Raw genomic sequence first — 14,710 nt, forward strand, 5'->3', positions numbered from 1 at the left:
GTAAGTACTCCCTACAAGATGGTACATCCCTCACAAATTATTTCTTGTCCTCTAATTGGTCGAGGGCATCGAAAGTGACAAAATATAATTTCCACCATGAAAATCCTAGTCCAACTATTTTCCTTGAAAAAAAAAAAAAAATGACAAAAAAATCCCGCCGCGAAAGCAATATATATATATTATATATATGCGCACCACTCTTGACACAAGTGCATATTTCAGTGCATGGGACATCATGTCACAATACCGTTTTCACCAAAACCCACCGCATCTACACTTCGCGAGAAGACAGTAAATGGTATCGCACAGTCGATGCATACACTTCTAAGTTCTATGTGAAATTTTGTGTGTGGGAAAAAAAAACTCTAGATCAGTCAACCACCTACTCAACTTTGCTGCTGCTTTTAGAATTCATTGGAAGGAATATAAAACAAATATACCAGGCCATTGTTTGAGGTTCTGCTTAAACTATGTGCTTTCAATGACTTCAATAGCACTATCTTCTGAGGGGCTGCACCCCTCAAAAAAATGGTACCATTGAAGTTACCTTTATATGCACATAGTTTCAACCAGAACCTCCCAGGCCTGGCATATGATTTTTGTATAATATTCTATGGGTACCTCTTTGCGGCTGTCTTGATCATGTGACCATCATATGACTCAGAATTCTTCATACAAAAGCACTCCTCATTTGCTTGGTGTACATAGGCAAACAGCATTATGCCATTTTTCCTTGAAGGACATGCTTTCTCCGTAACCCTATGACAATAGTATCACACATCATCCAAACAAAGAAAAGTCAATTCCTTCATATGAATCAAAAGATGACAGTTCCCGGGATGTGTTTTAGCATACAAATGCAAATGGCAAATACTAACTGAGAGCCTGTAGAGTAATAAAACGAGATTTCGGAGAATGCTCAGCTGACATTCATTCTCTTCTGCTGTTTGTTCACCCAATCATTTTGTTTTACTGACAGGTAACTTCTTTATCGCTATCACTGTGTCCATTCGTATCACTCTGGTATTGAATCCTGAAACTGAGGCATACGAAATGAAGAGAGTTTGGTCTCAAGAAAACTGAGAGGTGACTTGCAGTGAGAATACTGACATGACATTTCCCTTGTGATTATTCTGTGTGAACAGCAAATTTTGAATACTTATAAAAAACAGCCTACTTGCAAAAAAATTAATACTGAGAACTCATGTGATCTTCAGCTAGTTTGTGACTGCCAATACTCTCTACACTGTCTCACAAAGTCACAAATCTGTTTATCACGTTCTACGGAGAGAATCCCCACTCTCTTTATATTAAGAATCAATTTTACAAATGCACTGTGATAGAAAAAAAGAAAGGGAGAACAAACTGTAACCACATCTACAAATGCCATTTCGTAGCATGCTAAATACTTTCTGAAAATGTTCACATTGTAAACATATGGGGGAAATGAGGTATCCAGTACCTCTATGGTATTATATCACGTCTTTATCTTGTCTGACCATTTACGCACACACACACACAAATGATTCCGTGAATCGCACGAACAGTACTTGAGCAGCTCTACGCGTGGCTTCATTCAACACTCGTGAGAAAGGGTGATACAGCACCCAGCTTAATAGGAAAGGACCCCTGACATCCAATCCCATTCTTGTGAAATCCCATTCCTTGCACACTTGGGCTGACGTGAATATGTTTGCACATCATAAATTCAGTTACTGTTTGATCAAACTATGTATGACATGTTTCACACATTTAACTCTTCCTGTTTTTTTTTTCTTTATTTATCTGCACCCACAAAGCTCCAATCCTTATAAAAAAATTTAAACAAAAAACTGTTTTTTTTTGTCTTTTGTGATGTCACCAAGGGTGAATTCAGCTAAAAACAAACAAACAAACAAACAATAAGCATAAGCGCGGCAAATGACAATCGTAATTGATCTGTGTGCATCGTAACTGAAATGTTCTGAGATGCTGCTGTATGAGACCTTCTTGCCGTTGTGAGTTTGTGCATCGGGAAAGGCATAAAAGATGATTGACACATGGTACTGCAATGCCAATTTCAGCTGATTTCACTGTTGATGACATCATAGGGGGCAAGCAAGTTCTTTCTTTAAGGGATGGAGCTTACTAGGTGCTTTAAAAAAAAATGATTAAACATCTGTGATATATATTTTGATTTAAAAAAACAAAACAAAACTTGAATTTGTGATTTCTAGACCACTCCACAGTGGTAGAAATCAACATGGAATTGGATGTCAGGAGACTCATCCACTCAGTTTTGGCTACAGTCCATCATTACTTTACCATCAACCTTTCCTAGCTGGTTGGTATTGGGTCTGAACGGAACCCAAAACCTTCCAAGATATCAAAGTTTGGCGGTCCAAGATAAAAATGGCACACATCACGCAGTTGGCAATGCAAACAAGCCCAGGCAGAGATGACGTGAAAATCGTTCCAGTCGATCCCAGAGTCCATCATGATTTTTGTCGTCACCTCGACACCAATACCAAGCGTGAAGTCTCGACAGGTTCTCCAGTTAATCAGCATGGGAATACACAGCAGTTAACAGAGTTGGCGACATGCAATGACCGGTGCAATTCACTATCAATGTAAGTTATACAGATAAAAATTGTGACCAAATTCCACAGCAGCTTATTATTACAATTGCTATGAATTCTGATTTAGCTGATGACAGAACCTGAATGATATCACCTAACTCCGCTAGGCAGGGGGGAAATGTAAATGCTCCTTGTCTAGTCCTTCAAGTAGCGCTTCCAAGTTGAACATTTTAAATACTAGTGTGTCGTGCGAAGATCGGTTCCCGGCCTCGAACAGGACCGCAAAGTTCTGCGACTTCAGTCCCGTGACGGGGTTCCTGACCTCAAAGTAGGTCAGGTCCGAGTAGCCGGAGAAATTGGAGAACACTTGCCAGGGGGCGCTCCATGACCGGCAGCCGTCCTTGCTGAGCCGCACGGACAGGTGCTCCCGGAATTTCGGCGAGGCGGGGTTGGAGAAGAGCACCCACGTCGAGGCGCTGGATATGTGCTGGCGGGGAGCGGGAAATCCGATCATACTCCCCTGCGAGGTGTGGTGGGGGGGGGGGGGGCATTAAATGACAAAAAGAACCAATAACACAATGCTCTGCAAATATCACTGACAGAAAATGAAATTCACACATACTCACAACTATGGATATAGCATGAGAAAAAGAGATATGTAGTTGAAGGGGCATGAGACTAATAAAATAAAACATAACATTTACAGACTATACACTAGGAGAGCAAGATAATGAAAGCAACAGTCAATATATAGGGGAAAAAATACTAGTTTAATCCTTCTCTTTTCAGAAGCATGAGACAACAGAGATCTTCTGTGAACATCAGCTACTTCTGTTGTCAAAGTTACCTTCGTAACTACTGTATTAACAATTGATGAGAGGGACAAAATTGGTAAAGCTATTTCTTATTCCACCATTGCTGTGAATGAGAATTTGGTTTTGAGGGAATATCTTGAGGATTGTCCAAAACAAAAATAAGCAAAAAGGAGAAGAAAAGGGCATGCAGGGCATAAATCCACACAGAGTACTGCATACAGCAAATATTTTGCAAGGTTTTTATTTTCGCAAATTCTGTGAGTCAGGCGCTATTCCCAAATTTATGGGGAAAATATTGACCCTAATCCCGATATGAATGTGACGTGCATGCATATGCCTACATTTCTTTGTTCAGTGCAGTACTCCACAATCGCGAATTTAACCACTTGCGATATCGTCAGGAACTCCTGCTTCATGAAAATATAGACTTGCTAAATATATGGCACATACAGTATGTCACAGTACCTGGCATCCTGCCGCCTTGGACGGCACCACAAAGTTCTCGTGGTTGATCTTGTAGCCGGGTTCCACCAGCTCCTGGGCCAGGCGCCCCACCCCGAACGTCTCCCCGCCGTTCTTGCTGAAGGAGATCACCCGCGTCAGGTCGGCGTGGAGCGTCCGACTGTTGAGACACAGCTCCCCGCCGTCCACTTCCACCGCCTGTCAAAAGATCCACAGCAGGCTTAGTCACACATATACGAAAAGTGCAAGTTGAATCACAATTCCAGTCACGCTTTCTTGGTGCTCTGGTTCACACGTACACAGGCAAGAAAAAAAAAAAAGTGATCTAAATTGCACTGGTTCACAAAGAAAATCACGACTTAAATCACACCAGTTTGAGTGTTGCCAAACTGCGCGTCAGTGAGTCTAGGACTTTGACCTGACACACACACAAAAAGAAGAAGACAAAAGCATAAAACCTGCTTCTTGTGTCAGCCACATATCATGATGCATTCTTGTATAACTTTTGTCAATACACATCTTCTCATAAGTTTCATCAAACTTTTTCTACAATGAATATACTAGCCAAAAAGCATGTTTGTGGGATATGTGAATGCATTCACAGAATATTCACATGATAGACATAAATAGAAAAATTAAACAGAAACTAACAAATGGTATTCTATGAGCAATTGCAGTGAGGGATTATTAACATAACTGTGAAAGTTCACATAATTGTTAAAGTTTTTTTAAATCTTAAAATAAAATTGTAATAGCATCCAACTAGAAATGTTGCTATGGTGACTGGTATGCCTCCGCCATAATGTATGATTCTCCTAATAGGTCTACAGTACGTCTTGTCAATGTGTGATGACAGTTTCATTTAAATGGGAAAATATTAAGTTGACATGTTATAATGTGTTGAATGTTCACTTTCCTTGAACTAGGCTTAATTGGATGAATGGCTACATTTTCTAAAGAGAGCATGTATTTCGGGGATTCAGGGACTTTTACTTGACTTTTGACCCTTTCATAAGTCTCTATGCATTGAGTAATTTTCAAGGTACGAAGAAAAAGTGTAATTTCTGTATCAAATAGTAAATTGTTAGCATCTTGACCTGGCCTTTGACCCTTGACCTATGAACTTTGACCCTAAGACCTTAAAATTCCCAAGAGAATCACTGTCAGGCACAACATGCATTCATATATTAGTTTCAGAATGATACCTTGAGCCACTTCCGAGATATGGAGGAAGAAGTGAAATTTAGCACTTTCACTTGACCTTTTGACCTTTGACTTTTTCGCCAAAAACTTCCAAGAGAATCTTTATTGGGTAATACATGTATACACCAAGTTTCAAGAAAAATCTGGCAGGCATTGCACAAATATGATGGAAAAAATGACATTTAATGAATTGACCTTGACCTTTGACCCCCTGATCTTTGACCTCATGATCCTTAACTTCCCTAGATAATCACTGCCAGTCAGTACATGCATATTATGTTCCATGAAGATACCTTGAACCATTTCCAAGATATGGAGAAAAAAGTGAAATTTCAACATTTTCACTTGACCTTTGAACTTTAGCCTCATGACCCCAAACTCTCACTAGAGAATCTTTATTGGGTAATACATGTATACACTAAGTTTCAAGAAAATACCATCAGGCATTGCATAGATATGGGGGAAATAGTGAAATTTTCAGCATTTGACCTTGACCTTTGACCTTGAGCATCTTCACCCAAAAGTTGATAGGCACAACTTCACCCCCTCATACATATACCTGCCAAGTTTCATTATGATACCTCAAACGGTTTTTTAGTTATGCTGTTCACAAAATTAATGACGGACGGACGGAAGGACGGACAACCCGAAAACATAATGCTTCTGGTGACACTTCGTGGCGGAGGGATAAAAACAGGCCTCCTGAAGAGTAGAGAAATTGTGACAAGACACTGCCTACATCTGTTACAATGTCCATACAAGGATTTTATGCTACCAGTAATCGGGACTCTGAACAGACGAGATGTGAAAAGGGCTCCGATCAACTACCCCACTCAACAAACCTCTTTTTGTTTTTCCCAAAGCCTAATATAGAAAAAAAAAAACACCAATGGGAATAGGGCTAATGGGGTAATTAATCATCAGTCCTCGATTGGCCCATTTCTCAAATGACACATATTAATGGGAGCACTTACTGCAAAGTTGTAATGTCATTATGGGCAAAGCCAGGCCATTTACACCAAGGTTTTGCTGTTTGAAAAAAAAAAAGACCAGAAAAAAGAAGAAGGGACCTACCATCGCCTCATTTCCGTGAATTGGCCGCCAAAAGGGGTCCATTCCAAAAGGGATGCGTCCACCGGGGAACCAGGTATCCCCATTATCATCGCTGAAGATCACATTGGCATAATTTGTTGTGTTGTGGAAGTTATCCAAATAATCTGAAAGGGGAAGCCAGAAAATATGTCCGCCAAATGAAAACAAAAAAGAGATAAATTATTATATAGTTTTACGTGCATCCGACCACAAGGTGTCTTTACATCAATAACATATGGGAGTAATGCATAAAAGCACGGAGCTACAATGTGGCATGTACATGTACAGTTTGTAAAAGAAAAAGAGTTATTGATTACAGAATGACTCAATTCTTGCCACTTTTGAGTAATGCATCAAGATTATTGACTATTTTTGATTGTATATCTTCTTGATAACATTTGGTGGATGATACGTTTGGATGGTACAAAAACATCAAAGTGAATAATTGTACTTGTTAGTACATTTGGACATCAGCTCTACTTGCAATGAAAACTGCCTGCAATGCAGTCACTGATGTACACGTTTGTACTATGATTGCCTGATGATTTCAAACACGCACGGCCACACAAATATTGTCAAGAACACATTAAAATAACCCATTATATGCACTGAGAGCTACTTTCATTCTCCTGTTGTGTAACGGGGGGGGGGGGGGGGGGGGGATAGATAGAGATTGATCAACTCATATATGGTAATAGCATGATATCCATTATTGCTAACTGTTTGATGCATAGAGTGGATGGCAGCAATTACACAAATAGCAAAATGCTGGTATACACGTATCTGGCATAATTATTATCTTTTTATGCAACATCCCAACAGCTCTCCGACCAGTTTTTGATAGCCGAAGTGTTTATTGGAAATCTCATTGATATCTGATGAAGTAACTTGTAGGGAGAGCCGGATCTAGTTATATACTTTGCATTATGCATACTTTGTATTATGTATTATCTTTTGCTGGATGGGAATAGAGTGTGATTGAATTGAATCAAATTGAATTAATTCTGAAAAAAAAAAAAACCTCTGAAATACTGGAGGTTTAAATTTCATATCTCTGTCACCACTGCATACTGCTGGGGTATGATACACACTGATTAAAAACCAAAATCCAATACAAAACTTTTCCAGGTCAAAAAACCATGCAATCGTCATTATCTAGTGTGCTTGTTATTCTCTGACAATGATCTCACTCACAGCACTGTCTTATGCACCAACAGAAAGTCAAACCCTCTATACTGTGCACTTACGTAATAAAGGACCTATTTCGTCCTTAACAAAGTAGTTTCCAGGAACAATTAATCTCCCCGATGCCATCTGAATACCATGGCCAGGACCTGGTTGAAATGAAATCAAAAGAAGAAGAAGAAGGGAAAAAAAGGAAATTATGTTGAAGAGCAGTAATATACAAGAAGAAGAAGGGGAAAAAAGGAAATTATGTTGAAGAGCAGTAATATACAACACTTGGCTATCTTATGCTGCATTGTAAAACAATCAAGAATATGATGGGGACAGTGAAGCCATTCTGACATTGTACAGCCATTGCACTCCAACCGCTGAGCGTATTTGATTTTATCGGAAACAAACATAGGCAAATTTCCACTGCTTTTAAAGACATTCATGGTAGGGAGGGAGAGTAGAAAAAGAAAATAACATCCTCCTCATATATTGCATTAGTATTGTATGCATAAATAGAAATATGTGACCCGCTACAACAAAATGATCCTAAAGTCGGGCGAGGTCGATTATTTGAAAATTGCATGACATAATTCCCTAATCTGTCTGCTTTAAATTGATATATAACACATCTTATGAAAATAATCGGCTGCTGAGATATCAATGTTTAAAAGAGAGCATGTCGAGACGTCTGGGAAATCACTGTTTCAAGAACAGCGCCCTAAAAGTTTCCCTTGCGACGCAATCACCATCAAGGGACACGCAAGTCAGTTTTCAGCTCCGGACAATAGAAGGTAAGCCCTATATAGCAACCCCCGAAATGCTCATTCAAGCACAGCGTCGGCGGTCTCCTCACCGACCAATCAGTGACCAGGATGCCAGGAGGAGCGGCTGGGCATAGCGCACCCCGCCTGATCGCATCAGTCAACTGGACAGTGTGCGAGCGTCACGCTTCGGTTAGCGGCAAGCAGCAAACTGACCAATGAGATCACTCTGGTTATTGTTAGGGGCGGAGCCTATCTGTGGCGCTCAATCCAAATTATCGAACCAGTTTCTGCTTCGTTGAAATGCCAAAAAACATGGCCCAGAAAAACGCTATTTTTTTGGTCTTTCCTTTCATCTTTTTGCTTCAAAATTTCGACAGATGATACAAGACATGTCAGACTCCAATAATATGTCAAAATCAGAAAATCATAAGTTTTGACCAATTTTGACGCTCTGACTTCAAACTCGATTTTCACGGCTTCGACCGTGCGCGACTTTAGGACCCTTTTGTTGTAGCGGGTCACATATTACTAATTCTTTCTCATTGTAGCACTGACTTATGTGAAACAGTGAACATTTATTTGAACCTTTCAACATTTAGGTAACTTAATATATATATTACGTACATATAATCAGCTGAGAACCAGAAGGGCGCTATAACATTTTTTCTTGGGGGTGGGGGGAGGGGGCATTGAATTATTGGTATCATGTTGTAGAGCGTGATCTTCTCTACATTATGGTGTCAATTTTGTTTTGTTTTCATTTTCAGTAAAATGTTAAAAATCAAAACCACAAGGGAACTATTTTACCCGATACTTTGAAACAATGCTTACAAATCTACCCGCTTTTGATTAAGTAAACTTTTTATTTAATGAAAATTGATTGCTTCATTTGTATACATGCTCAAATCTTAGAAGGCAATTACAGCACCCTTCTGGTTCTAAGCTGATGATAAGACTACTATCACAAACACGGCATTGTCTATCACATTATAACTACAGATATTGTTAATTCACTAAAATATATACATGTACATGTATCAATGCAAATCTCTCTCCCTTTTACGATAATATACAACACTTATTAACCTGTTAAGGAGGGGCTGATTTTGCTACAGCATGCATTTCCCATAGACACCTGCCCGAGTATACTCGAGACTCATCTTCAACGGGTTAAAAAAGAATACAAAAACAAAGCAGTCCCTTTAATACCTGGAGCATAGAGTGCTGGGGACGGTCTCATCTGGCCGAGGGTTGAGCTGGTGATGTCTGTGGGTATCGTCCACGTCTCCCCGCAATCAAAACTCTACATAATACAACATGTACAGATAAAAAAAAACTGAAAATCAAACCATGTCAATGTCACGGCAAGACTTGTAAGATCACATGCAATAGGATAGGCCTACATGCATCTTGTATAGTGTGTAATAACACAACAAGGGGGATGATCTTTGATATGGCGATGAATCTGTGGAGGATTTGAAATAGACTGACTAATATCATATCCAGAAGACACTCTAGCGTGTTCAAAACTACAACCTCCAAAATTCAACTTCATGAAAATGATAGGTCGTGACAACACAAAGGAAATATCCACTGAAGGAAATTAATTAAACAATGATCAATTAAGTTCTTTTATCACACTTTGAAAGTAAATTATTCAACTTTTTGATGAATTACTTGAAGAACTATTGTCTTGACTTCTGGCTAGTCTCTGAAAGACATCACAAAGACATAGTGGAGACGTCTCTTGAGACCAGCTACAGACCGGGAAAAGTCTCCCAAAATAATGAAGATTTTGTATTCTCTTGCGACTGTTCGAAGACCAGGCTAGTCTCCAGAAGACATCACGGAGACATCACGGAGATGTCTCCATGACGATTCTGCGACCAGTGAGACTCGAGTCGCCACCAAGTCGCCACGAAGTCTCCAGGCCAATGAGATACCCACATTGGAGAGACAAAGTCACGTTTAATAGGACACAGTCGAAACAATCAGTCTACTTACTCTGGTTACCATCAGCTGCTGATTGTAGATGCCTTCCCGTACCAGCTTCCACTGGCCGACCCAGGCTGGAATGAGTGTAAAGACCAGTATGATGGCGTCCAGCGTCTTGTCCACTATAGGGACTGGATTCATTGCCCTGATGGAATGCATTGAAAGAAGACCATATCACATGACAGACAAGAGGACCAAAAAAATGTAAAATATTAATTCTATTTCATTTCACTTCATTTCATTCATTTATTGTCCCACTTTGGATAAAAAGTGTTGCCATCGTTTTGCTCACTCTCCATCACTCTAAAAAGGACTTGTTTTATACTATGATTTGATGAAATATAATTCACACAAAAAATTTATCATCAGTTTCCTTTTGTTTGCATTTATTAAAAATGTATCATGTTAACAAATGTAATTCATCTAGCCAGCCCACTCTTGAAAACTGAATCAGTGGCAGTTGTTTTGCCAGACAAACACACACAAGAAAAGTGCTAGTCTAGTCCTATATTCTTAAGATTGTGTGTCTGCCTGTACATTATATAGCATTTACAGTCTTCAAGGCTTTGCAAATGCAGTATGAGCTATGAAAAAATTGACATGTTCTTTTATAATCAACTGGAATAAATCTAGATTCCAAATGCCATCGCCAATAGTAGTTTCTGAAAAGGCATTGATATTGAAGTTTAAGGAAAATTGTACTGAGTCTTTAGTTGAAACTTTTTTAAAGAGGCAAGTATCATGCAAGTAATCCTTTTATACTACAGAATGCCTGAATCAGTTATGGTGGTAATTCGGTGGGGGGAAAAAAAATGGGGGGGGGGGGAGAAGGTGGGGGAGTAAATGAAATAAGTACACGTATGGAAGAGATCTAGAACATGATTGGATGTCAAAATGAATGTAAATAGATAGGCACATGTACAACTTGACAAGCACCTGGCTGGGTGCAAAATAAAACAAATAAACAAACAATAAACACAAACAAAAACACAGCCCTGAAATCCTAAGCTGACCTACCTAAATCCTGTTTTGGATGCAACAATTTGCAGCTCGCCCCATTCCACATTCCAGTCTGTCCGTTTGCCTCTCCGGAGTACGATGTGGATGTTCCCAATGTCGTGGTGTGTGTCTTTACGCGCCTCACAGAAGGCTAGGAATGTATCTTTGTGGTAGACCAGAGCTGGTATTCTGGTGGGGAGGATCATCATCGTTCATGAAAAAGACAACCAGAAATGGATAATCAATGTGAGACCTCATTTCCAGATGGATGGATGGATGGGTGAATGAATGAATGCATGAATGAATGAATGAATGAATGAATGAATGAATGAATGAATGAATGAATGAATGAACGAACGAAAGAACGAATGAAGAATGAATGAATGAAGAATGAATGAATGAAGAATGAATGAAAGAATGAATGAATGAATAAGAATGAAGGAATGAAGGAATGAAGGAATGAATGAATGAATTAATGATTGATTGGAACACAAAGAAACTGAAACAATGAAACTGCAATGGAATATGGCTGCACATTAGAATCATTTGAATGGCCATGGTTCTGTATGACAAAATAGTTCCTTGTATCATCCAAAGTGCCTTTTTTTTGGTCTAAACAGAAATATTATAATACATACACTTGTTTTGATGACTGTTGCATATGCGACATACAGTAGAATATCAAATATCCCAATGGAAGAAAACAAAAATCATTGGCGGTAATGTGAATACCAGGTATCCATAAAATGAGAGAAAGAAGATAAACTAAGGTATGCAAATGCTGAAAAAAAACCTAAACAAACAAGAAGTGAAACCTACACTGTGAAACATAGTACTAGTAAGGGCTCAACATTTATCTTTCACCATTTAAAATTTGCTTGCCATATATTGGAAAGCTCTACCAAGAAACTTGTCTGGCTGACGCAATGTGCCAGGATAATATTGATGACATATTTTTTTTATTATTTTTTTTTTTGGTAGTATGTTGAGTTCAAATACGTGAAATAATGAAAGTCGGTACACCAACTTTCATTCCAAAAGTGCCCTACCCGTTCAGTAGTGGGTGTGTAGAATGCTGCTGGAACGGTGTCAAAGCAGAAGCACTGAGTTGCATGCAGAATGAGCTGCATGCAATTCACTCTCGTGTGCAATGGATACCAGCACATGGCCCATTTTATCATAATCAATGTTGCAACTGAAAACCATTTCCTTCTAAAAGTAAGATTGTTTGGTGGTGCTTAAGAATGAGAAATGTCATGCCAGATGTGGCATATTAAAACTTGTGGCATGGTCTAACACACATCATTTGGAGTAATCAAAATGAAAAGGGAACCATGTTGATTCACAAATATGTTTAATAATTTGACTAAATCTTTATAGCTACAGCATTACAAATTTCTCAAAAAAACATGGCCATTGGAACCACAGGATCAAATAATTGACAGATCATGGAAAATGCCATGTATCTCAAAAAGTGTCCACAGCTAGAGCCCAAAGTACCTGCTGTTAAGTACCTTTTCTACCCCGATAGACCAGTTCGTAATTCCACTTTGCGCATGAGCAGAAAAAGGTCATTTGTACCAACAGGCATTTTGGTTTGTAAATTCATTGAGATAAGCATCTGTGATGCTATGATTATTCATGTGATCCTTATCTAAATGGTGCTTGCGAGCACATTCACCTGACAGCAAAAATGGTATTTTGCCATATAAAAGGAAATAGGCTGTAATTGCATTCAATACAAAACAATGAAATGGATGCCTGCTAAATTGTCAACACTTACTGATGGAGTATTCTGATCACCTGATCTCAACACAAGTTCATTCCCTGTTCGAACATGAATTCCATAAATTGTTACATTGGACAAGCTTATGCATTATGCCGCTTTGAAAACGAGAGAAGTGCCTAACAAACTGAGAAAAAAAATAAAGGTCATTTGTACCAATGTGTACATGAGCTAATTACGAACTGGCTTATTAACAACTGAAATGCTTCTATGCCTTTGAACACCATTCATCTAAACCCATTTGGTTTATAAATACAGTCTTTTGTTCACAAGATTACATGAAATCCTCTGTACTGTATGGAACATCTGCTTAAAATGTAACATTAGACACATGCAACATCAGAAACTGGAGGGAAAATGTAGTCTTGCAAAGATACAGTGTATGACACACAATGTCTCAATTTATTACATATAGTGGCACACACAGCGTGTAATCTTGCCACTTGCTTGGCATGTTGCCATTGTAAATGAATGAAATTAGACACATTTGTTACTATTTTGAAATATTGGAAGATGTGTGCAAAGAACTTACTGTGCAAGAACTGTGCAAGAATAGACCATGCAACTGCTGTGGCAAATGGCAGCAACTGTAAAGGTTGCATGGACACAAACAATGTCTACTTCTTACTATCCTCTCTAATTTACAGGGGAATTATGAGCCAGTTAACAGTTAGTCACATTTAGCTTACACTTCTGGTTCTAGAAAAGAAGATTTGTATTTATAATGTAAAGCTTCCTTAACAATCTACCCCTGGTACTTATTCATTGTAGCACTAATTTAGCTCAATCACTTCTGATTCTAGAGAAGGAGTTCTTTTTTTTTTATTCCTTAATTGGGGGGGGGGGGTTGGGCATCAGTGGGGGGGGGGCATGGTACAGTACGTACACGTAGTGCCCATTTGATCAAACTGAGGCCCTATCCCTCAGAAATGCTACATGTACCTGCCAAGTCTGGTGAAAATCTATCACAATGATTTCAAGAAGATGAAAAGGTGAAAAGTTCATGCGTAACGCACTATGGACCCCACAACGATGAATGATTGCAAATGCTAACCTGAACCTTTGGCTCAGGTGAGCTCAAAAACATCCCATGTTTCAATGAAATCTCTGGGTCAAAAGTCAAATACACCCCCTTTAAAAAAAAAAAAAAAAAAAAAAAAATCAGGCTGGACTACGTTGTTTGAAAAGTACAACTTTACTGGAGATTTAGGGAATGCACATTTGGTATGGGGGATGGGGGAATAATACCTCAGTCACTATGCTTGGGGGAAATATGGAGAAGTGTAAACAACAGAATGTCAGTTACATAGAAAACAAGTAAACCAAATATACATGTATTTCAGCCATACCCAGACAATCTGAGAATGACACATACACAGAGCAAAGAAAATGTGGGGTGAGTGAGGGTTAATTTAGTAGCAGAAAAGCAGACATCTACACAATGTATGTCCAAAGCTCACCCAAGTACGAAAAAAATAACAAATGATTATGCCATGAACAAACAAGAGCAATCATGATGCTAGTGATAAGACAGATTTGACACTTAATTTTTCCCTTCAAAATAAACTCTGTATCAGAGAAGTAAACACCTTGTAAACTGGATTGCATAACGTACCTGGGCACTCAAGAAATGACGTCTTGTGACAAGATTACACTTCAATCCTAAAAATAACAATGCACCAAGCTGCACACTCAGTGGGTTGTGTACACCACCTCATTAGAAATGACCATTTCGTTAACGAAATTATCATTTCGTGGACGAAATGTTCATTAAGTTACAAAATGTTGTCATTGTAAATCGTAACAAAATAATCATTTCATCGACGAAATGACTGAATTCGTAACAAAATATTCCATGCG

At 38.8% G+C, this 14,710-nt stretch overlaps 1 protein-coding gene across 1 annotated transcript in view; it reads right to left on the reverse strand.

Annotated features, from left to right (window-relative positions):
• Positions 1–1,995: 1,995 nt before the first annotated feature.
• Positions 1,996–14,710, reverse strand: part of LOC140229285 (sialidase-2-like) — a 32,231-nt gene continuing 19,516 nt past the window's right edge. Inside the window, exons 3-9 of the mRNA XM_072309560.1 lie at positions 11,083–11,253; positions 10,075–10,210; positions 9,280–9,373; positions 7,378–7,464; positions 6,113–6,255; positions 3,839–4,033; positions 1,996–3,078 (exon numbers count right to left, since the gene is read on the reverse strand). Coding sequence (XP_072165661.1) covers positions 2,722–3,078; positions 3,839–4,033; positions 6,113–6,255; positions 7,378–7,464; positions 9,280–9,373; positions 10,075–10,210; positions 11,083–11,253 — 1,183 coding nt within the window. The 3' untranslated portion in view covers positions 1,996–2,721. The remainder of the gene's footprint in view (positions 3,079–3,838; positions 4,034–6,112; positions 6,256–7,377; positions 7,465–9,279; positions 9,374–10,074; positions 10,211–11,082; positions 11,254–14,710) is intronic.

This window comes from Diadema setosum, chromosome 5 (genome assembly GCF_964275005.1).
Source record: "Diadema setosum chromosome 5, eeDiaSeto1, whole genome shotgun sequence".
Taxonomy (NCBI): Eukaryota; Metazoa; Echinodermata; class Echinoidea; order Diadematoida; family Diadematidae; genus Diadema; species Diadema setosum.